The sequence below is a fragment of the Electrophorus electricus genome, chromosome 10, assembly GCF_013358815.1.
Source record: "Electrophorus electricus isolate fEleEle1 chromosome 10, fEleEle1.pri, whole genome shotgun sequence".
Taxonomy (NCBI): Eukaryota; Metazoa; Chordata; class Actinopteri; order Gymnotiformes; family Gymnotidae; genus Electrophorus; species Electrophorus electricus.
Genome location: NC_049544.1, coordinates 10,356,388 through 10,381,467, shown reverse-complemented (window position 1 = coordinate 10,381,467; position 25,080 = coordinate 10,356,388). Strand labels below are relative to the sequence as shown.

Here is a 25,080-nt window from a genome sequence, read left to right as displayed (position 1 = left end):
ATGGTTCAATATAACAAATGTATTTATATCTAGTGCATTTCAAACATAAAAATGTAAAGCTGTTACATTTTTTTTAAAATAGCTTTAAAAAAACAAACAAACAGATTTTCACACTGGCCCCCTAGTGGTATTAGTGTGAATCCCCTCAAATTGAACATATTGTTGAAACATATTGAAAACAATGATAGTGGATGTACACTTAGATTCCAAAATCATCAACCAATTTACATTTCTGTGTCATGCTGCATTGTTGTTATACAGAAAAGAAGTGCTATAGTAAGTGTAGTCTGACTGCAAAAACAAAGGACTGCACATGTTACACTGCCCATAAAGAAAGCATCAGTGGATCTGTCCCACATGTGCTTAAAGTCAGCTTTGCCAAGGTGATTCAACTATTGACTTGAATGGCCCAGTTTCCTCACTGCAACTATTGCTTTTTTCTTGCCCTGTCTATAAATTGCAGAAGCAGGGAAGCGTTCAGTGGCACGTGTCTGGCTGCATATTTAGAAGGTCACCATTTACATCGCCTCGCCCTGCTTCCCTCTCTCCAGGGTTGGACAGGAGGTTAATGAAACCAGCTGCTTGGCTCACGCTTGGCTGCCTCTTTCCCCCTAACATGATAGAATCACAAAAGAGTTCAGGTCTCCTTCTCCTGCAGCACGGAGAAACGGGTGCAACACTTGCTCTCACAAAACATAACATTCAAAACATCTGAAAACTAAACATTTTCATTACAATGAACTCTTTCCCCTCCCTCCATCATTGCAAATAGTACTGCTGCTCCTTCTTGACATTTCATTTCATTGCAATGGCCTCTAGTTGAGGTGGTAGGATGACTGTGTCTGCTGTCGCGGCGTTATTCCTCCAGCCGAGTTATTCAGACTTTGGCTCCATCCGTTCTGAGCAGGAGTGACAGAAGAGGCCCCATGATGATTGGCAGGCAGACGGAGAACAGTGTAAAGCTGCATGCAGAAGCCTGGATTACCAAAGCCTGCGTTAACCATTGTGGTAGCTAAATACCTGACAACCAGCCAGAGAGAGCAACAGAATGAAGGACACATGAAGAGAGTGAGAGAGAAAAAGACAGGAGAGAAAGACAAGAGAGATAAAATGCCAGTCTGGCAGTGAGGCTGCTGAGATTTCATTAAATATTTATGCAAAGTACACAAGGGTTTCCCTTTCTTCTCCTTGGCCTACTGTGGCTACTCAACCAACCTGCCGTTCAAGCAGCTGGCCAACCTGCAGGGCTTCCCAGCCATCTCTGGCACACTGGGAGCACTGTGGACATGTTGTTGGCCACAGTGTTTGGTCAAGGCAATGCCGTCTCTTCCAGCAGTGTCCCACTGAGAGTCACAAGGCTGAGTATTAGATCCACTCAAATCACAACCATGTTTGCTGTAGTTTGCCTGCTGCTGCACACTGCATTCGAGCCATCCTTGTACCCAGCAGATGGAAATGTCAATATTATCACTAACACTCCTTAAGCATGCAGTTCTCTGTTTTCTGGACAGCAACATTTGTGCAGAGTTGGATGAGTACATGGCTGGTAAGGAAGTATAGTGTAGAAATGTGGAAGTATAAAAGAAGTGACTTTTCATTGAAGGATTTTGTAAAGGAGGATCCAGTTGCTATCTATGCTCAAGACAATAAGACCATGCTGGTATATAACCTTCCAGTGAGAAGATTAATTACCAGGACAGAAACAAATGATGTGCTAAGCCAGCTATTAATGCTGGTGTGCTGACATGATTAATGGGATTGTCTATTATAACTAAATCAACTTTAACAAGGCCTGGTGCATCACTTAGTGCCTTCAGAATATACCCTTTGGCTTTGTAGTGGCCTTTGTGGCCATGTGCAGGAAAACATACAGGGTTGTGCTACATGACACAAAAGCCTTTTTGCATGGTCTGTTGCCTTGCCACAATGAGGGGGTTCTTCTATCCATGATTTCTAAAAACAGGAGAAAGGGCACACTCTTTGTCAAAGTGACTCACATGTGCATTGCCAAATGGATGTTGCTTTTGTGTGTGACATTTTTAGTTACCCTCAATTTGGTTCTCTGACAGGGTACAGTGACCTACGAAGTCGAGTAAAGAGGTCTGACTTACTTTAAGGCACCTACAAGCTTGAGATATGGTTAAATGAATGTGCCTGGCCAAAAGGTGTTTCGTAATTCAGTAATGAAACTTTGATTTATGTGGGCTTGTGAGGTGACAGTTTGAATGTATAGCCCTATCATTTAATGCCACTTTATCAGGTGAAAACAAGCGTAGACCAAACTGTTTGCCTGTTCTCTTCATTAGATCCATAAGCTCTCACATGCATGCAAGTCTCTAAAATAAATTAGTGTGCACAGAATAATAGGAAAGTAATTAAAATAATTTGACTTAATCATAGCCTTGATAAAAACAAATTTAACTGATAAATATCTTTGACAGTGTCTATTAATAATACCTCCTTCCTTTTCATGTGTGACAAAAGCAAAGACCATCAAGCCACAGAACACTACTTCTTAAATAAGAAATATTGGCATAAGTAAATGTCTAAATAGGAATAAGTTTATTGCAGGTTATATTAATGTAATGATGTCTATGCCTCCTTGCAGTATTCTTCTCAATCCATTACCAATCCATCACTAAAGCAATCCATAGGGTATGCATGCAACTATTTCCTATTATGTTCAGATGGAATTGGCATATAAATCAATTTTGTTATAAATGATTCTTCAGAGCTTTTATTTGCTTTAAGTTAATGCAAATAAAAACAGTACATCTATTCCTGCCCCTTGTGGCAGTCCAAGGTCAGCTCTCAGAGCTTGTTCCTTAGTTTGTTTTTCAGCTCTGCTGATTCCAGATCAGGTTATCTATACAGACAGCAACAACAAAGGCACTCAGCCACAAAATGGAGCTCCTAAAAATACACACAGCACCTTCAATACTGCACAGGCCATTTGATAAGGGTCAAGAATACCACATCATAATCCATGGCAGAGATTACAAGGATGAAGAGATTTGAGAAATGGGAATACTTGAGGAAGATGGATATTTTCAGAAAAAGTTGTGTAATGGAATTACAGTGATCTAAGAATTGATGATGAATTTATGCTTTATTAATTTATTTCATTTGATTAGTGTATATCCAAAGTATTTGATTTTCCAGAAGTAATAAGTATAACAAGACACATGAAATAATTAAAACTATAATGCATTAATATGTTATATAATATGATATGTCGTGTGGTATAATTATAGTGTGTGTATGTTTGTCCTTTGTGCTCATTTGTATGTGTTTTACTATTTTACAAATAAAAATCCTTCCGTGAACCCATAAGCAATATGTTGTGAAGACCCTAACTGTAGTTACATTAATGCTAGCAGCATCACCATCTGTCCATTGTGTTTTCATATATGTTGAGAGGACACCTTGCTTAATGTATATTTATGCTGAAGTTTAAATTAAACCCTATAGTAGATACAGACACACACCTCTAACTTCACCTGCCATAATCCCTGTTTCGCTCAAGGTGACTGTTATCAGAGTGGATCTGTCTTAGGTGCAGTGGAAGATGAAGTGCTGCGGCAATAGCTCACCTCTCTCAGCCCTTCCAGGTACTTGCCATTGACCCCCACCATATAACTCCAGACACTAAATGCCACTTAAGCTATTACAACTTTCCAGCCAGCCCTACCAATGATCTGGGAAGGTGAAAGAAAGGGAAAGGGGAGTGGGATGAGAGCTACTTTGTAAATGCCAGCACAGTAGTGCCATCCTAGCCTCCAGTGCAGATGCCCCCAGGCCTGCAACACAGGGGCAAGGGGTGATCCAGGTGGGGTGGGGGGCTGGGGGCTTGTGTTTCAGTACTGCTACCATTCTACTGACTCTGTAGAGCCATATTTGCTGTGGCAGCACTTTGTGCAATCTTGCCCAGGATTGCCAGAGCTACTGTCAAGAGTATTTTCCCACGTTTGTCACTTGCTGTTTCATAAGTGGAAATTGGATTTAAATAAATGGCACAAAGTGTTAATTCATATTGTTGTGTCACCTTGGCAGGTTGTCAGCAATAACAACAATAAAGTAGCATTAAGCACTTGTGCTAGCAGTTGACATGAATTTGTTGAAGTCTTGATAGTTAGAGGATCAGCCATTTCATTTCCCTGAAGTAGCACACTGCAGCTAGTGTGAGGAAGCTGATGCAGCAATGGTCAACCTATACTTACATGCTCCATAAGCTCCCTTATAATGCCATTCCATTGGCCCTTGTCATCCTGGAAGCCATATTTCCCATCGGGCACCAGGCGGATCTCGTAGGCAAAGCCCAGAATGCTAGCCAGCTCCTTCAACAGGTCAGTGCAGAAGCCCTCAAAGCGGTCGTTGCCAACAAGCGCCTTGTCAGACTTCTTAAGCATGACATATGGCTCCTCCTGTGCAGACACAAAGCAGACATGAAAAGCAGTGGTGAGGTCAGCGTTTTCTGTCACTTCCTAGTATACACTCGTAATTGAGGGGAAGTGTGGACCACTTGAGTGGTCTAACAGACAGCTAGAGCAGAGTCACAGCCATTTGTACACTTTCACAGCACTATTCAGCAATGCATGCAGCAGCTGTGACATTTTGATATTAATTAGCAGTTTGGGTACATTTGCATTGTTCCTAAAACATACTGTCAACTTAATCACCACTTTCCATAAAGACCTGTTAATACACTATAATACTACACATACTACAAACCGTTTTATAAAAGTTCACTCAAAAAAGTATAATGGTAATTATTATACTAAATTACAATAGTGATGATCTCCCAAGTCCAGTTCTCCCCTCATACATTCTATTCCAAACTCAGTCTTTGAAAGCCTAGGATGAGGCACTGGTACTTTTTGTGTTGGGCATTGGCAGTCTACAGCTACGGAATACCTCCCCATGGAGCTCATTATTTGGTTCATATAAATCCTTGATTAGGTTCATAACACTGCAGTGAAAATGAACATACTCATAAAGTTATCTTCAACAATGTCACTGATCATCTTAGTGGGAGTGCTTCAGTAAAATATGCCTGTATGGAGAAATTATACAAAAAGAGATTTGTAAAACATGTAGAGTGTACTTTTGAGAGGACTAATATGTAATGTCTCACCACTGGACAATGATCATATAAAAACTCCTTTGATATCACAAAAAAAGTAAAAAATAAAATAAAATCTTATTTACTAATTCCACTTTCAACTTAGTGGTGAAATGCACTTTAGTTCAGCTGTTGTTTTATTTCAGGTTACTCTGACCACAGTCTAACTTTTTATACATGAACAAGAAGAAAAACATCTAGGGGTTCCCAAGCAGAAAGAGGACAGCTGCATTCAGTCACCGCTGAAGACGAGCTATGCTTTAGATTTATAATGATGCTCAGGCAGAATTTCAAAATCAATTTCACTGCTGTTCTCTGTCCCGTCCAGTTGCCTTGATAATAAATGCCTTGGAGCTCTGCCATTTGCATGCTTCTATCAGTGGAGCAACCGCCACTAATTCATCAGTGGCATACATACTGTATGAATATAAAAGCAGACACACTGGCCTCAGGCAGATAGTAGGAACCATTTTCATTTTCAGCTACAATTTATCCATTGGATGTATGTACCACCTTTAAAAATGTTGATAAATCTTTCCAGTTTGCTTATGTTGACAGCACAATTTAATGTAGAAAAGGATTCCGGAGATATTCAGTAGCAATTTCCTATTCTAAGTTAACTTAAATGTGCTCTCAGAAGTATATTATACTTCTTCCATGTAGAAAACTGCTGTCTCACTGCTAGATGCATAGCTAAACATATGGCTTGTAGGTCACTCTAATAAGGAGTAATCTTTATAAGCACTATCTACACAATACAGTAATAAGGAAGGAGAAGGGCAAACAAATCAACAAAAATAATTTGAGTATTCACCTGGTGTAACACTCATGCCTGCCAACACATTTTAATGGCAGATTTATGCTTAATACTTTTACAACAAAGATGTTTTACAGTCATTCTGAATCTCTTATTATTTACATGCCAACTGATAGAACAATTTCCAGGACATCCAATGACACACTGTTAAATAAACCTTAGCTAATAAATATAGATTATAATGCAATTTATGATGAAATGGAAACCAGTCAGGTCTAAGGAAAACTTTGCATAAGTTGTCCAATTATCTTGATCAAAAAGTTTGCGTTGTAGAAAAAAAAAATCCATTACCATCTGTTCCAACCCTCCTAATATGTGAAATTCCCTAAGGTTTGGACTCATATCAAAGCTTTAAAAGCCGTTTCTCTCTATCTGTCTCTGCATACATGTACATAAGAGAAAGAGAAGTGGGGAAGGAGCAAGTACAGAAAACAATTCACAGGAAATGGAGTGAAGACAATGTGTGCAGGGAAGTACATTACATATCTTAATCTCTTTCCAGGGTGCCAGGACTCCCAGTGAAAATGCCAGGCATCTTATTTGTGCACTGATAGTATTGTTTGATACAGTGCAACAAGATCACAGACAGGCTTTGTCTTCATTGGCTAAGCTTCAGCCTGGAAGTAGATTTTTGCACTGTTGCCATCATGGCCACAGCTGACCAAAATTGAGTTGGATCTTCAAGCCAGACAGGCTTTAGTCTTGTTTAAGCCTGGCTGACAGTGCTTAATAAACTGGCAGTTTGGCAGACACTCTTTTATTTGTGAAAAGGTAAGCAAGCAAACTAAAAAAAAAGCCAATCTAATCAGCCTGACACTGCTTCAATTAAGGATAGTGTAAACTGTGTTTTGTATATATTCAATCACAATATATTTCTGATTTTTCCCAACACAAAAGCAAATGATACATGGGTAAAATCCCACAAGTACATATCTTTGTGAATGATACATTTATTTTTTTCTCTATGTAACAGATCATGGAACTCCCATAGTTGGCATTGGAGAAGCAATGATTGCAGCCTTACAAGCCAACCCAGGCATAATGACAGTGTTTTTCATTGTTGCTAACTCATGTGCCTGTCCAAAATAAGCCCATGGAGGCTGTTCAATGTCAGCACCCTAGTGACAACTCAACAAACCCCCCTAACCTCCCGACAAGCATAAATACAGGGTCGTAAGCATCAGTGTGGCTGCTCCGTTGAAGGCAACGCCTGTTTATTTCAAATCATGTCAGTAATGGCCTTTTCTGGTGCACTTCTTTGCGTAAAATTATTTAGAATCCTCTTCAGAATCCTAGCACAACCATAATTTGAGCAACACTAGACTAATACTCTATATGCATGCTCTTTGTAAAAATGAAGGCATTCAAGTAGTTCAGGTCGAGGATATTATAGACTTCAACTATTTGCTTTGCATACCATATACCATGGCATACCACATGCTCCTTTCATTTTTTTTATTGAAAATTCAAGTGATGAAGAAGAATGGTTGCATATTTAAAGTTGCTAATGAGCTTACAAAGATAGTAAATAATCTTCAGGCACACTGTGAACAGAAACGGATATCTTGGGCCTAACATTTCAAGTGGGTTTACGTAAGGACGGAAATGCTGCAATCAAGCTAGGTACAGATATGTCAGAACAGAGAATACAAATACTGAATCCTATATTATTTTAACATAACATGTGGGGGGGGAGAGAGAGAGAGAGAGAGAGAGAGAGAGAGAGAGAGAGAGAGAGAGAAAGATAGAGAGAGAAAGAGCAAGAAAGAGACAGGCAGACAGACAGAGAGATTTCTTTCATATTAAGTGCTTGTGTGACCTTACCAGTATGGTGGTGATGATCAGCGAGCGGTTGGAAAGTGAGTCAGTGATGTTCATGCCATTTCGCTTAGGGACCTCCGTGATGTTCAGCCCTCCTGAAGCACTCCATTTCCCCACCTGCGGAAGATGGAAATTGGTTAGCCAGGGTACACCGCGCCTGCCTGTGTGATCCTCATCCTCCCATCAGCTTACCACACTGCATTAGCAGACCCTGCCGAGCTCATTCAGTGGTATTAGCTGATTGCTCATGTCACCTGTATTCCAAAGGTTTGGGTTGGGAGAGCTATGGTGCTGGCACCAAAAGGTCTCAGGCCCTCATACACCTCCTGAATACATTAAGATCAGAGGAAGGGCAATCCAACCAAAGGAAATTGCTTTTCAATTCAATTTCAGAAATAAAAATGTTGAACAAAAGAATAGAAGGAAATTACCATAGCATGCATTACAAATTGATAACACTGTTTGCTTATCATTATTAAAGTCTAGGGAAAGATTGTTCTGCAATTTTCTATCATACTGCATTGATGAATGCAAAGAGAATGGACCTTTACTAACTGTGCTTTACATACCTAAGATAATTGACATTGAGGATAGCTATCCAATATTAATTTAAACCAAACTTTATTTACTTTGTGAATGTTACTGTTTAATAAAAATAAGAAATGTTTAATGAACCTCACTAAGCTTCAGAAACTTTTAGGTCAAAGGAAGTTAAGGCATTGAACAAAATATATTGTTTTTTGCTAAAAATTCCAATATATTTATACATTTGTAATTTTATTTTATTTTTTAAAATTATTTTATTTTTACCTCCATCAGCTTGCTTTTATTTACATTTTGTTTTCCGTTGCATGTTCTATGTTTTTGTTACATACCACAGCCCAATCAGGTGGTGTGTGTTATGCCTCATTCACCACATTACCCTGTGTGATTATTAGTTGTGGTTAATACTCATTTATGGTCAATTCGATTCATTACTTTCATTAAACTCTTCAGTTGGAAACTGTTTCCTTCCTGTCATTTCCAGCATGATATGTGCCCATGACACTATTTATTTAGCTGTTTTGGTTGTTTTTTTGAAATTTACACTGATACAAATTTACAGTTTTGTTGTTGTTTTTTTTTTGAAGATGTCTAAAAACATTTTTGTGTAAAATAAGTTTATAAAAACCTGCAATAATGATGAAATATAATTTTTGAATAAGTGTTCCTGCGTTAATAGTTTTTAGCTTCTGCTGCATTAATAGTATCTTCCATATTTTACCATGTTATTACCATGATAAAAATGTTTTGAAAATAACTACCAATGCTCTCAATTTTGGGGGGAGATCTGTCTTAAATGACTGTAAAAAGGTTAGTACAGTATCACAGAAGCTAGCTGCTCAACATTACAATTATAACTTTCTATTAACAACTAAATAGGCAAAATGGCTATATAGGGAACATAACATAAATTTCAGTCACTGATTGGATTGCATGATTAAAGAGTTTAATCCTAGAATAATAATCTTTCAGTTTTCAGGTACCTTAAATTGCAGATGGTTGCCTTAAGATGTTAAAACTGACATTTTTTATATGTGGAGGCCCACTAGAATATGCAGAGGCAATGCACTATGGGAATCTCTCAGAAAGGCTGTTTAAAGAGCCTTCTGGTGCCACATGTATTCATCTGACTGCAATCTGCACACTCTCCCTCTCATTTATTTTAAATACACTGTAATTTTTTTTTATTATTTTTTTTTTATATATATTTTTATTTATTTATTTATTTATTTTTCTTTCTGTTGTTAAAATACATATACACACACCCACACACAAAACTATGTTGGAGACATGTTGGAGACAAAACTTGCTAATAAATGAAGGGATGTAAAGGTACAATAAAAGTAGTACATCATATCAATCCAAATTGTATATGGCAGTATCTGAATGTGAAATTTCTGTTATTTATCTCATTATTCTTCTAACTTTACAGAAGCTGTATCAGATGTACAGCTGGTGTATCAGAATGTATTAGTCTGTTTCAGAGTGAAACTAATGTTTGTGTGAAGTAGTTTTAAAAGAACATTACATTTACACACATACACATGTGCATGTATACACACACACACACACGTGCATGCACACACCTTTCTTAAGAAGTTATGCAATAAGTCCATCTAATGAATCTTACTAGTATCATTACCAAGATCTGAACAAACAAGGAGGACCAAACCAGCCATGCATTTTTATATACCCTCTCAAGTATATTCTTAGTGTTGATAATACTCTGGTTGTCAGTATCCGTCTTCATCAACATGTGTGCATCTATCTGTGCACCCGCCGCCTGCCTGCTGTCTGCTTACTGGCTCATTGACTGTGTGCCGTCCTCCATTCTACCCTCTCCCTACCAATTCAGGACATTAGAACAGTGCATTAGAACAGATGCCATAAATGCCCAGTAATGCCATCCGCCTGACTCAGCAGCCAAAGTGTTTTGATTTGACATGCGCTCATTATAGTTTGCAAAGATTCTGACAAATTCTGGAGGGTTGTGCTCATGAATTCCAGCATTTCATCTTTCTTAAATGATAGCAATTAAGCTCAATTCATTAAACGTGATTAACCACTAAACTTATACTTATTTAGAAATGGCAAGAGAGAGTCCCTGCTCTTAACCACTAATGCCAACATAAAGCAAATTTTCTTCCCAGGAAAGTACCCCTAATTCTAGTTAGAGATAAAACAAGGGCTAATAATCAATTAAAAAGGATTACTTCTCCAAGTCTCTTTCTCCAATAAGCCTGGACACATTAAGATTATTTTTCTCTGTCCCGTTTTATGAAGTTCACAAACAAGTATTTAAATGAGATTAGAAATTTCATATATTGCTATTGCTGATTTGACTATGTTTTCCCTAACATTTTTATTATACTTAAAACTGCTAAAATTAAATGACTGCAATTTGTATCTGGTGTACTCCATATCTATTTTTAATGTATTCTTATTCACGCCAATACAGTAAGACATTAAACTTGTAGTATAACCACTCAATTTTAAGGCCACAAAATGACAGAAAGTGACATTTATTTAAAAGTTATTTCTTTTTATTTGTATTTTTTCTAATGTCACAATGGAATATGAGAGTTCTGTAGCAAAAACAAATGCCTTCAAAATATTTTATCTTTAGGAAACAATGAACATAAACTATTAGTTGTGTAAAAAGTGTTCATAACTGTTGACACTTGAAAAAAAGAGTTTCTATCTAAACCTATTTTTAAGACTTCAGCCATGTTTATATACCTCATTGCCACCAAAAGCATTTTGGTCCTAATCTCTGCTTGTTGTTAACAAAGATTGCAATTAACAGTGCTGGATACCATAATCCAATTTACTTTATGACCTACTAATTTATGCTGATGTTTAAACAGCCCATTGGCTTCATTGCTAAGGGTAAATTATTATGTCAAGACTTAGATTGCTCTTTATTCGTTCTGAAACGGTGACCAAATTAGACAAGGTAGTAAGGAAAGTTTAGTGTACCATTAGACTGTAATGCCAATTGGTATTTAACAAAAGAAATGATTGTGTGGAAATCTGTGTGTTCTTATATTTGTCTTTACAGCCTGAGAGAGTACTAGGAAGCAAGAAAACAAAGTATAAAACACCAGTGGATGCCAATATGCATGATGGGATGCAGAAAGAAGAATTAAGCAGAAAGAGACCATTAGGCACAAGTAGGTAGTTGTGGGTGTCAGCTAGTATTTGTGTAGAGTGCGATTTGGCTCTTCACCTTTTCTAGGCCATTCTCCTTCAGGTTGACTATGTCTAGGTCAAAGTCAGTCCGCAGGCCTGTTGTCTTGTTGAAGGACAACCGTCCTGTCAGGCCATCCCAATGGGACTGCAGAGAGAGGAGTGAATGTTTAAAACATACATACTCGCACACACAGCTACAGTGCAGCAACACAAGCCAGCACATGCACATGCTTACACACACACACACACACACACAAATACATGTACACAGACACATATACACACACAGACACACACACAGTACAGTGTACATATATATATATATATATATATATATATATATATATATATATATATATATATATATATATATATATATATATATATATATATATATATATATCCTTTTAAATTATATTTTACATCCCAGTGCCTTAGTCACACACAATATTCCCCAATGACCTTAGTCTTAATTAACAAGCATCTCATACTCAAAAATTACACTGCACCTTAAGCTCCTCCTTCACCAATAAGTCACACACAAGCCCGGTGGGGATATTTCTGCTTTTGTTTCAGGGACATCTATTCTGACTCAGCCAGACAGATACAGTGCTCCCTACACTGACTCTGTGTCCCTGTCTTTCTCTTCTCTTATGCATAGAGGTTCTACAACTCTAATCTGTTTATTATAAGTCACACATACTCTCTTATGAGCTGAAATAAGAGCTGATTATACAATTTGTACTTCTGAGCTGAATGTACAGAACTGCGAAAGTAGGACACAGATGGTGATGCACACATTCTAGTATGTTGTTTGTAGAGTTTGGTATCTTCATTGGAGAGATGATTTTCCTGCAGTCATGTTCAGTGATTGGATTCTGGTTTGTTCTGTCAGGTGCAGAAAAATAGCCACTAGTTACAGAACCTCTTCAAAATTTAGAGAAAATAGTCACTTCAGGGATTGTAAAAATGCTGCTACCTCAGATGATTTCAAGCTCTCCATCATGTGATAGTAAGCCACAATAAGCAATTCCCTTTAGATTTCATCTACATATCTCCTATTGGGAAGATGTTAACGTAGCTCCCAGAGGAGCATGCAGAGAGGGGTGAGTGACACAGAAGTTCTCGGCCCTCGCCTGTGACCATTACCTCTTTAATGAAACTCATGAAGCGTCCGCCGAACCTCCACGGCTTGTGTCGGTGGCACTGCAGAGAGTTGACCGTCATCTGCGGTGCGTGCTGGTAGGAGACGGAAACGATGTGGACCGCATCATACGTCAGAGCAGCGTCTGTCTGGAATAAAGGGGGACATTATTTCAGCTGGCAGGAGCAGATGCTGCAAAGCTCCTGGCAGGGCCCTCAGCAACCCTGTCAGACAGGCAGCCGAAGAGCCCAATGCTCTGCACCATTAGAAGAGGTGTATCAAAAGCATGCGAGGTGGGAGGGGAGAGAACAGCAGAGAGCATGGGCCTGGGATGCACTGATATCTCAGCAAAGCTGGTCCCTGCAGCTAAACACACATCAGGAGGTGTTTTTTATATTCCCCAGGAAGCAACATGGCTCAAGAAGTTGCTAAATTATTTATGTTGCTCCCTCCTGTGCACATAGCTCTTTGGAAATGTGGCTAAGAAGCTGTCCATTTGAACGAAAGGACTTTGAAGGTAGACTACCTTCATGTGTATGATAAGCAGTGATGTGCTTATACTAGTTTCAGAGCAATTAAGTGCTTGTCTTATTCACATATGCAAAAAGCATATTCTTAAAACAAGGGGTAAGTATTCCGATTTAGAAACAAATAGACCTCAGAGAAAACTGTGTGGGAGTATTTAAACCTCTGTAAAATATTATAATAGGTAAACAAATGGAGCCGCCATACATCTTATAATAAAATACTTATACTCGGTTCAGCCTGCATTTAGAAACCTTTATCCTCTATTAGCTCTGATCTCAAGTTTAACTTTAGAGAGCTTCTCTGCTGATATCAGGCAGAGAATGTAATTACTAGATTTGAACTGTTGTGATCTGAGGGATTTTATTGCAAAGTAATAAGCTCTGCTTAATAAATTTAGAAAACGAGATCAGAAATCTACAGATTCTGTGACCCGGCAGCATAATAGTACTGGTTTATCTTCCATTACCCCACTAATCATTATTATTGCAGGAAACTAATCTGTCTCACTTTTCCTCTGAATACAACTAAAGTTGAGAGTGAATCCAAAAAGCCTGTCTCTAGCCATTTACCAGTCTACACATCATTATGAAACAGTGCATTTTGTATTCAGACATTTACTAATTGTTTCATAGTGATGAGGTACACACTCTTATCCAGCATAACTAGCATTCTCTTAGCATTTGGCAAACACTATATACTTATTAGTCTGACAGTGTTTGTTCCCTCTGGGAATTGAATGTTGAGTGATAGTGTATGTGCTCCCTGGGAACTAAACCAATGACCTCAGAATTGCTGCTACTTACCTTTACCTGCACTACCAGGTTCATGTGTGTGTTTGTCTTGTGTGCTCAGTTGCTAAAGCTTTTGAGATGAAACTGGAAACACAGAAATTGTGGGAAAATAAGAAACAGTTAAATGGAAAAAATTAAGCCTACCGTCATGATTCCTTCCAGGAGACCAGAGTCAGGTTTTGGGGGTATCTGCTTCTCCATGGACCATTTCTCCACAATAGAAGCCACCTGAGGATTGTCCACATTCAGGATACGGAAGCCGGTCATATTAACACCACAAAAACGGTACGGCTCTAAATTGATAGCCATAAGGTCCTAAAGAGAGAGAGACAGAGAGCGAGAGAGATTATTTGTCTCATAATGAAATGCAAATATATAGGGAGGGTAATAAAAGTTAAACAGGTAAAACAGAGAGAAAATAAAGGAGAGTGAGAATAATGCTGTATTTCTAGGTCAACAGAGTACAGAGGATAAGGGACTACAGGATGCACACACCTCAGTGTATGATTTCAGGGACAGCGAGCCAGCAGTCAGCCTCTCAATTGATTGAAACAGTATTTCCAGAATAATCCTGTGTTCATTGCTCTTGTTCTGTGCATTCAACCATAAGCAGGCTACCTGATACTGAATACCACCTCGACAATGAAATGGATCACAGTGTCTTCAGATTCAATACCTTTTTCATAGCATGAATAAAGGATCAGAATTTCACATCCCAAAGCAGTGACATAAGACAATAACTTTGAAAATTATACAACTAGTGTGGAAAAACAGAGTTACAATCAAGTATAAATGATTCTGGATCTATTCAAGTCACACCAAACAAAGAACATACCTCAATTGCACATAAGCATACAAATCATTTTGGTTTATGGTCTGTATGAAATATTGCATTGTTAAAAAAAACACTTTGTTCAGACTTTCTGAACATAATCCATAATGCAAAAGAATATGTGCTTGCTGTTTGTGCAGTCTGAAGAACACTAGCTGTCTTTCTTGTAGAAAGTCCCATATAGCTCTGCTTGATGCCTGAGTATGCCAGGGGGGCAAAGACGTTTGGTAGGACATAATCGACAATTTCATTAACACCCTGTGGGTTCTGAACTGAAGGAACAAGAGCATGCAAGACCCATACTGGAAAAACGCTTACCCCTAGCTACAGAAAATTAAACTGTTCTTTTATTAACTTGAAGTTTTTAAAAAATGTCATAATGAATTTTGTTATGGAGGATAAAATGGAATCAGTCAGTGTGTTTTTTCTTTAAAACTACCCTCAGCTAAAACCGAAGTCGAGGAATCTAGTATCTAGGTAATAACTGTTTATTGGGACCTACTTTACAAAACACTTACACTTCAGTGTTACCAACATTTTAATGGTTACAGAGAGGATTCTCACTCTTCAACTATAATACTTCTAGAATTCTTATATTGTTCTAATATATATTGTTCTAAAAAGATCTAAGACTCTAAAATATAAAAATTAACATTGTTATTTGTATAATCATTTGTTTTCTGTCAGTGCATTGGAATTCTATGTGTATTTTAATTCACACTCAATAGGACTAGGTTGGTGTGACGTAGTAGATAAAATCATTTCACACCAGCAATCCCTGTCCAAGCACACCACTGATATACCAATAAAACTCTCTGGGCAAGGCTCCTAATGCTACTTTTGCCTACTTCTAAATATGAAAACTACATGGAAAAACTAAGGTGAGTGAGATATCAATGGCACAAGCCACATGTACACTTATTCCTAAGGAGGCAGTATGATATATGTATAATCATATCTGTAAATGTGGCTATATAATTTTGATGTATAAACAATTATAAATGTACTATATTTGGTGAACCATGGAGATCATAGCTCTGCATATATATGAACTCCATTTATGGCATTTAGCTGACATTTTATCCAACGTGACTTACAGTCATAGGTGAGTACAACTTGAGCAATTAAAGGTGAACGGCCTTACTTAGGGGCCCAGCAGAGGCAACGTAGCAGTGATGGAGCTGGAACTGGCAACCTTCCAGTTACAAGCTGAGTAATTTAACCACTGCCCCATTTCAGCATGATGGCCTGAAGTGGCACTTCTTTGGGCATCGTGTTGACAGATCAATACAACAGACTTCAGATGCCAAGGACACCGTGGGAAAATGTATAGATCGTATGTGCTCAATTCTTGTCCCTTGAGTGCTGTTTCCTGCAGGTATTCCACTCTGCCTTTGTCTGTGTGTTAAGTGTGATGATGCATTGGCCAAACTACATGTTCAGTGAATACAGAAATCTGAACCAGGTTTGGATTGAAGGGCCAGAATAGAGAATTCAGGACTCTACTTCTTTTGTTAGCATTATTGTAATGAATTAATGCAACACCAATTCAATTTTCTGAAACAAAATTCAAAACAGAAGAATCAGTATTCATTCAGGACTGTATTTCATTCTTTTCAATCAATATGGATGTAAATACATTCAAACTACTACACTGCTAGAGCAACAAAAATGTGTCCAGCACAGCGAAAATGTGTTACTCAGTGCATGGAACAAAATCTTTTTTTTTTACAAGTACATTAAATAAATTATAGAATTTACATCTGCTCCAAAGTGCAGAGGTGCAAATGCAAGGCCTTGGGGTATTAACTTCATCGCTCATATCAACTGAAACTCATACCTTCAGCTGAAAATGGAGGAAAAGGTTGGATCATTTCATGGAATAAAGAAAGGTTTTGCTTATAAACATAGCTCTGCTAACTCTTCATGCTCTACCAAGTCAAAAGTGCCGTCCTCTTAGTGCATTAGACTCTATTTATTTAGTTGTTTTGGTTGTTCCTTTTAAATTTACACTGACAAAAATTTACACTGTTTTTTTTTTTTGAAGATGTCTAAAAACATTTTGTGTAAAATAGGTTTTTAAAAACCTGCAATAATGATGAAATATAATTTTTGAATAAGTGTTCCTGCATTAATAGTTTTTAGGTTCTGCTGCATTAATAGTATCTTCCAAATTTTACCATGTTATTACCATGATAAAAATGTTTTGAAAATAATTACCAATGCTCTCAATTTTTGGGGGAGATCTGTCTTAAATGATTGTAAGAAGGTTAGTACAGTATCACAGAAGCTAGCTGCGCAACATTACAATTATAACTTTCTATTAACAACTGAATAGCCAAGCTGGCTATATATGAAACATAACCCTAAATTTCAGTGACTGATTGGTTTGCATGATTAAAGAGTTTAATCCTAGAATAATAATCTTTCAGTTTTCAGGTACCTTAAATTGCAGATGGTTGCCTTAAGATGTTAAAACTGACATTTTTTTTTTTTTATGTGGAGGCCCGCTAGAATATGCAGAGGCAGTGCACTATGGGAATCTCTCAGAAAGGCTGTTTAAAGAGCCTTCTGGTGCCACATGTATTCATCTGACTGCAATCTGCACACTCTCCCTCTCATTTATTTTAAATACACTGTAATTTGTTTTTTTAATTATTTTTAAAATGCATTCATTTATTTATTTATTTATTTATTTATTTATATATTTTTAATATTTCTGTTGTTAAAATACATACACACACACAAAACTATGTTGGAGACATGTTAGAGACTAAACTTGCTAAATGAAGGGATGTAAAGGTACAATAAAAGTAGTACATCATATCAATCCAAATTTTATATGGCAGTACCTGAATGTGAAATTTCTGTTATTTATCCAATAATTCTTCTAACTGTACAGAAGCTGTATCAGATGTACAGCTGGTGTATCAGAATGTATTAATCTGTTTCAGAGTGAAACTAATGTTTGTGTGAAGTAGTTTTAAAAGAACATTACATTTACACACATACACATGTGCATGTATACACACACACGTGCACGCACACACTTTCCTTAGGAAGTTATGCAAGGAAGTTATGCAAGTGCATTAGAAACTAATTTAGCTGCAGTTATAACTGTGCTGCCATTGGAATTATTTACCCTTCATCACTTTATAAAGTATCTATTTAGGCAATACATTCCAGATTGTGACCAAAATCATAAGTGAATGTTGAGTTAGATTGGTTATTATGACTGTGTGCTGTGCTATACTGATATTTCTTCCTTGAAACAAACATTGTTAGCCATTCATTTAATCATTATGCTCAGCAACACCAAAAACATTGTGTTGCACACAAACACTAGGTACATGACAGAGTATTAAAAAGCAGTTCTCCCATGCTGTGGCACATGAGTGATTTACTGCAGTAAACACAATCATACACAGCAGAACAAAGCTATTGTCACACCGCTGAGCTTGAGGGATGAAGTCAATGTCCAGCCTGCACCTGCATTGTGAGGAGAGGGTTAGATGACTATTCTTAATGTCAGTGAATTTACTGTACCAGGGCTTTGACAGAACTGGATTACAGGTTCTTACATGGAAATACAGTATATCAATATGTGTATTAATGGTCTGTGAAAAAGGTGCTATTCTGTATTTTGGAGGTTTTATGCAATTAGGGCGTGCTCTTCTTTTTTAAGATCTTCATCAGTTTTTAAAACACCATAACTACATGACTAGTACTAAATTAACAGACCTACAATCTAGATGGGGCAGCTACACATATAGTGCAATACACATTGTCACTAGAGACCAGTTTTACATGATTAGTGATAATTTAAAATTAGTGACTTGCCTGTACCTCTTACATTCTGTTCATCTAACTCTATAGATTTTAGTCTGTGCTCCCATTGTGCCTTCAGAACATTATCCTCCTGGACTCAATTTCCCAAAAGCATAGGAGAATCAAGGTTTTATAAATCAGAGAATGTTCAAGATTAAACTTGATTTGCCATTTTAATGTCCTATTTGTTATTATAAGGCGTTCTTGAGAATCTTACCAAAGTTTAGGGTGAAGGCTCCTCTGGTGATGTTTGATTTGTGCTCTAACTGACCAGTTTGTGACTGCAACAGCCTGAAGTGTTTGTGCAGTTTGGGGTGTTCACTGTACTCTTACTGATATATTTCCTTGCAATCATCTCCTTGTGGTATTTCTGACTGATACATGCTTAGAGCTAATGAGGTTTCTGCTTGCCCACTGTACCCTCAGTGCTAAATTATACTTAAAAATATTTCTTTGCAAACAGATTATATCTTAAATGTAAGTCAGAGCTGAGTTATGGAAGTTATTATAATTATTTGTTTGAATATTCAGTTACTACAAATGTTTTTATTATTTTACTTTTGTCCATTCATTTATCCATCCATCCATCCATTTGTTTGTATATATATATATAAAAAAAAAAATCAACATTGCCAAAATCCTTGTCTTGCACACAAACACCAGGGATCTGCTTTTTAAGGGTTTTAAAAACAGTACTCCCATGCTGTGGCACATGAGTGATTTACTGCAGTAAACACAATCATACACAGCAGAACAAACCTATTGTTACACCTCTGAGCTTGAGGGATGAAGTCAATGCCCAGCCTGCTCACGCACTGTGAGGAGAGGGTTAGATGACTGTTCTTCATGTCGGTGAATTTACTGTGCCAGAGCTTTGACAGACCTTGATTCTGTGCTATCAATCTGAATGTTTCTGTGATTTTCTTTTTTTCTTGATGTAGAGCAATCATTTATCTATAGAATAAGTAGCAATCACGTTTTCAGAGTGTATAATGCAAAAACAAATTAGCTTGGATGTTTATAAACCCATTAAATATATGTAGCAGATGGAGTTGGCAATAGGAGCGCAAACACAGCACTAAGTTTATTTTGGCATCTCAGAATTTATTTTAACACCTAGCATTAACAATGTTCCATATGGTTCTACTCAGTGAATGACTGACACTTGCACTGGCTGGCTGTGTAGAATACATTTTGCAAGTGTGTTGATCCTTGTAATGTAAGCAACATACCTCATAGAAAGATCATTCACAAAAGGCAGATATTAGAACTGATTTTACAAGATATCCAACAGTTTAAATATGAGGGTTATACTGAATCTTTTGATTCGATGTCTGGGAATTTGGGGTGTGGGGGTCTAAGCTTAATACTTTCAATTGCATTTTACAGGATGTATAATTGTATAGATGCTGTCATGAGTTATATTCTGAGTGTGTTGGATACTAATCCAGCTCTAAGGAAGTTCCAATAAACTGATAAGTCTTCCTGCTTTTCAGTTTGATCAGAAACATAAAAGGCCACTCAAAATGCACACAGGAGATGCAGGGCTGACATTTAAAGATTCAAATCAAGGTAATATTGTAAACAGCTGAGAGGGTTTTAATTTAAAGGGCACTGAAATGCTAGATTATTAACTTAAGCATTTATACCTCCATTAAACTCACTGTTGACAAAATCAATTGACTATTTGTCACCAATGTAGACCTTTGTTGACCTTTTTTTGAGAGGTATGCATATTTGCATTGGAATACTGAAGAATCCATTACACTGCTATAAGAAATTGACATTATGGATGAGTTCCAAATTCCTATTGGCAATTAAAATCTATTCATAAGAAAAATTAGAATAAATGAGATTCAATTTGCTTTAACATTACCAGAGTGGTAAAGATGTAGTGGTAGTACTCTGTCATCATTCCCATCATCTGGGCCTACAGCATCACATAAGGCAGAAATTGGAAAAGGTAGGATAAATAGAGGAGGGGGACAGAGTCAGAGGGAAATACAAGACAATGGAAAAGGTCAGCATCTCAATTTACAATCAATATGACAACCAACAAAAACAATGCAAAAGGAAACTGAACACATTCACAACAAAGGGACTGCTGAGAGCCACAGTACTATACAACTTTGTTGAACATTCTACATGCCTCTCTTTTGGATACTACACCCAGTCCATGGGGCAGAGACAGTAACAGATTGTCAAATCCAATCTGACTAAACTCTTGTCCCTGTCAGCCTTTTCAATGGATCACAATAGCAAATGTCATACAGGCACCTTTCCAGCAGCGATAAGGGCCCTTAATCAAAGAGAGTGATCATTTTAGTCATCTTACACATCCACACCCCACTGCTTCACTCACTCGATCTCAATTGAAATGCCTGCATTTCCCAGGGGGGCAATATTTCCTCTTTAATTGTACCATCTGTTGTAAAGAAAATTCAAGCTTAAGAAAACTATCAAAAGCTTCCTTTTCAGCCCTGTGTCCAAGCCCTGTGCTCCTCTTTGTCCAAGCTAAAAAAGAGAAAAAAAGGCTAAAATAAGGACTGCGCACAGTTTCCACTCTTAACCCATTACTACTGCACTGCACTACAAAACATTGTCATTCCAAAACTGTTGAGAGGTGCTTCATCTGGTCTACCCAGGTTTACTAGTTCCTCTGATATTTATTTGTATGAATCTTTTCTAATTTCTTCAGTCAGTGTTCTCTCCCACCCCCATACACACAGGTATTGCGCTCATTTTGAAAGCCATCTGGGATTTGGCCTGCAGTCAACTTCAACAGACTCCTTGTCCTGTTACAGTTCCTGTTTTTTATCACCTAAAGGGGAATGCATGAGGCGACAGCCATTTGTGAAAAGGTGACAGAGAAATGCTGGCTGAAGGCATGCTGCAGATAGGTGACTGTAGGAATCAGTCTGTTTAGAGGACTACAGTAAGTGAAACCACTTGTTCATAAGATCAAATAGGGAATTGTATGACCTTCATTTTGACCTAGAACTTAACTGCAGGGGGTTTCAACTTACTAAAATAACTAAAGTACTGGGAGGTAAGACACTTTGGAGAAACTTTAAAGAAAGAGGTAGATAGCTGCAGTATCATGCCTCTTACCTGAATCATAGTCTCATATTATTACAAGATATAAAACATATATCTAGCTCCAGAATATATTTTAGCTCCAGGATAGCATACTACATAATAGCTAAGGTGGCATTTGCTCAAGAGTTGAGAATTGTCTGTTCAAGAAGTCAGAAGGGTAGCTTGTCGTTCACAGATGACCTTAAAATACACCCTACCTTACTAGATGCACCTTTTTTTTGTTGATTTTTGCTCTAATATTATGGCCAAATGTAGGGACTGGTAAAATGCATATTTATATATAGGTAAAATGCATATTTATATTAGAGAGGTATTATTATGGCTCAACAATGCTGTTGTCATGCACCACCAAAGCTGTTTATATATATATATATATAACATTTTTTTATTTATTTTTTTTTAAAGTAAGCTGTGAAAGCAATGTGTAATGTCACATTCCATTCCATGCCATGCTCATTAACAGCATGTAGACTGACTTGTTTGAGTATCTGGGCAGCCATGATGTGGCTACAGTCGAAGATGATGCGGAATTCTCGGCTCCTCTTCATCTCCTTCAGCAGGGGACGGGTGTCGGTGGTGTCCAGTGGGAGCTGGCGAATCTTCAGCCTGATATTATACCTGGATGGAGCCATGATCAGCTCCTGGAGTCTAATCAAACCTGCACCCCAGCAAACAAAGAATAAACATCAAATCATTCAGCAGAGAAGGAACCACACTTGCACACCTGCTTCAGGAAAGACATTTATTAGACAATAATAATAGAAAAGTATAGTGTGCATTTGTCTGGATATGACAAACATCTATATCAGAAGTGATGCCTTACTAGATATATGACAATGTGTCTTGTCATATAGTATGGAACAATTGCAGGGATTAATACTAAATGAATGTTAGTTGTTTATCATGGCTTGTTTTCGCTGTTGAAAATAACACAGCTCTAGGTGATAGGCATATTAGTATGAGAAGTATTGTGTCTCACCAGTGCTGTCATCATACACCACAGTAGCTGTTTTCCACTTGAGGAACTGTACTAAATCTAGGATGGCATAGCTGAGGGATGAGTAGTCTGGGTACAAGTTGGCATAAAATGTGTCCCTGTTGTCCATAGGGTGATGTTTCCACCGCACCTGGATGTGCGGGACCTCCAGTGCATTGCAGATCGACTGTACTGCATTTGACGAGGAGCTATGAGATGGCCCAAATATGGCCACTACACCTAAAGACAGCTGGTCACAAGCTGGTGAGAACAGGGGTTAGGATAACAATTTCAGAAACATTAAATGCCTTGCTTGTGACTGGAATTTAATATATTTACTCGAGTCAAATAAATGCATAGCAAAACAACTAATACTGCATTTTATGAAAATATTCCAAACCCCAGGTTTGCATTTCTTGAGTTTTGATATGACTGTACAGTAATTGATTCCTTATTCAATGAACAGTTACAAATCAGTTTTGATTAATTCCCTGTGCTCCAAGACCTTAAGGTTCTAGGACTCTCATTTCTCATTCTTGTTACTACAAAATTGTAATATTGTTTTCAATGTAATTCCTCAATAATTTCCAGTAGTTACTAAATAATAGCCCTAGAGATTAAGTAAATAACAACCCTGGAGTTTAAGAGATTAGAGAATATAGCACCAAATAATAAATAAATGATCATGATCATTTATCCACAAATTACAAATAACTAATTTCAATTATCATTATCTTGTCATGCAGTCAAGGTGAAGCAATAAAACTGAAGCAAAGTCAAGTTCTGGAAAAGGGTTTGACTGATGAGAGTTGCAGCGCAGATCCCATCAAACCATAGTCTCATTAAGGTCACTAACCTTTTCTTGAGGCCTCAAAGCTGTCATAGATATTAATCCTCTGGATGTCATATGTTAATGTTGTATTTGGCAATAATGTCCTGTTTCTGTTGATGTTATTGACAGCAAATTTAAAGGCCAGCTCTTCTGCACTGACGAGTGGGGCAGGCCCTTCCACTAGTTCAAAAATTCCTCCTGCAAGCCAAAAGAGAGAACCAGATCACCGTGGGGCAAACCAGACAGAAGTGCATTTCAGAACTGCATTTAAACCTTCAGCTAGGGAGTCACTGGTGAGCTAAATTGTGTACTGTTAGGCACTGCATTCGATTTGCTCAGCAAATAGAGGGAGCTTCTCCTCTGCATTCGGAACCATAGCTGAGAATTTCAGCTAGATCTTTTTAAAGTTCAGGGTCATTATGGGGAAGAAAGAAGAGAAAAAGGGGGAAAATAGGCCCATCAAAGGTTCCAAAACATCTTTAGGCCTGCAGGTCTCTTTTCATACTGTAATCAAATGAAAATGGAGTCTTATATAGAGGGATATAGCCAGGGTTTTTGCAAACAAGTTTTATTTTTTTCTTACTTTTGCCAGTTTATTTCAAAATCTATTGAGGTTCCGTAAATGCATCACATAGGCTATAAAATAAATAAATAAGAGCACTGCTGAAACTGAAAACAAAGTTGATTGACTGAGACCACTATATAGAATGGTCCACTGAACCCATAAGATGATAACATCTGGAGTGCGAGAATGATCCACAGCCCTTAAGGTTTAATACTATTAGATCTGCTTCAACTTCTCCAAGTAAATTATCCATGGCTTTCTATCTAGAAATCCAGAAGTCTCTAAGATAGAGGAAGAAAAGGAGCATCCTTTGGTAGTGTGGGATTTGATAACCCAATATTTAATTTGTTACATAGAATACTTACGATTAATTCTTGCTACTAAGACTTGAATCAAATTCTAGTATTTCAAAGGTGTAGATCACCAATGGCCAGAACCAATTTAAAAATAGCACAAAAAGGATTCCATCATTCTAAATGCATTTCATCTCATTTCATCTGAATTTCAGATTCTTCCACTGCAGGAGAGGTCATAAACCCCCTGATCAGAGCACCGATCCTCCCTGAGGGCTGCTCGCTCCAGCAACCCAGCTTGCCTCTTCAGGATACGGAGCATCAGCCACAGAGCACTGCGCACTCCACTATTTATGACTCCAGACCTGCTTGCGCTCTGGAGGGACGTGATGCATAAACTCTCTGGAAGGAGCAGGCGCATTAAAATAAATGAATCTTGCCATTTTGTGGGGAAATCTCATTAGAGTACATTAAGTAATTGCTGGAGTATATACTAATTTGACTGTTAAGAGGATAAAATGTGCATTGCTCGGAAGCACTTTAACAAATTTAATAAACATGGTACCAGTCTTTCAGAGGAGGAAGAAAACCTGGTATAATTTGCCTTACCATTTTGAGAAAGGCTAGTCAAAAGCATAATGTGGAGGCTTACCACACAAATATTTTATTGTTTATGTCAAAAGTAAACACCCAGCCT

The 25,080-nt window shown here is 37.6% G+C and overlaps 1 protein-coding gene across 1 annotated transcript in view; it reads right to left on the bottom strand.

Annotated features, from left to right (window-relative positions):
- Window positions 1-25,080, bottom strand: part of LOC113578056 (glutamate receptor ionotropic, kainate 3) — an 85,620-nt gene that overhangs the window by 18,037 nt on the left and 42,503 nt on the right. The window contains exons 2-10 of the mRNA XM_035530839.1: window positions 23,550-23,723; window positions 22,697-22,954; window positions 22,194-22,375; window positions 20,495-20,548; window positions 14,103-14,273; window positions 12,645-12,788; window positions 11,533-11,640; window positions 7,764-7,877; window positions 4,221-4,424 (exon numbers count right to left, since the gene is read on the bottom strand). Coding sequence (XP_035386732.1) covers window positions 4,221-4,424; window positions 7,764-7,877; window positions 11,533-11,640; window positions 12,645-12,788; window positions 14,103-14,273; window positions 20,495-20,548; window positions 22,194-22,375; window positions 22,697-22,954; window positions 23,550-23,723 — 1,409 coding nt within the window. The remainder of the gene's footprint in view (window positions 1-4,220; window positions 4,425-7,763; window positions 7,878-11,532; window positions 11,641-12,644; window positions 12,789-14,102; window positions 14,274-20,494; window positions 20,549-22,193; window positions 22,376-22,696; window positions 22,955-23,549; window positions 23,724-25,080) is intronic.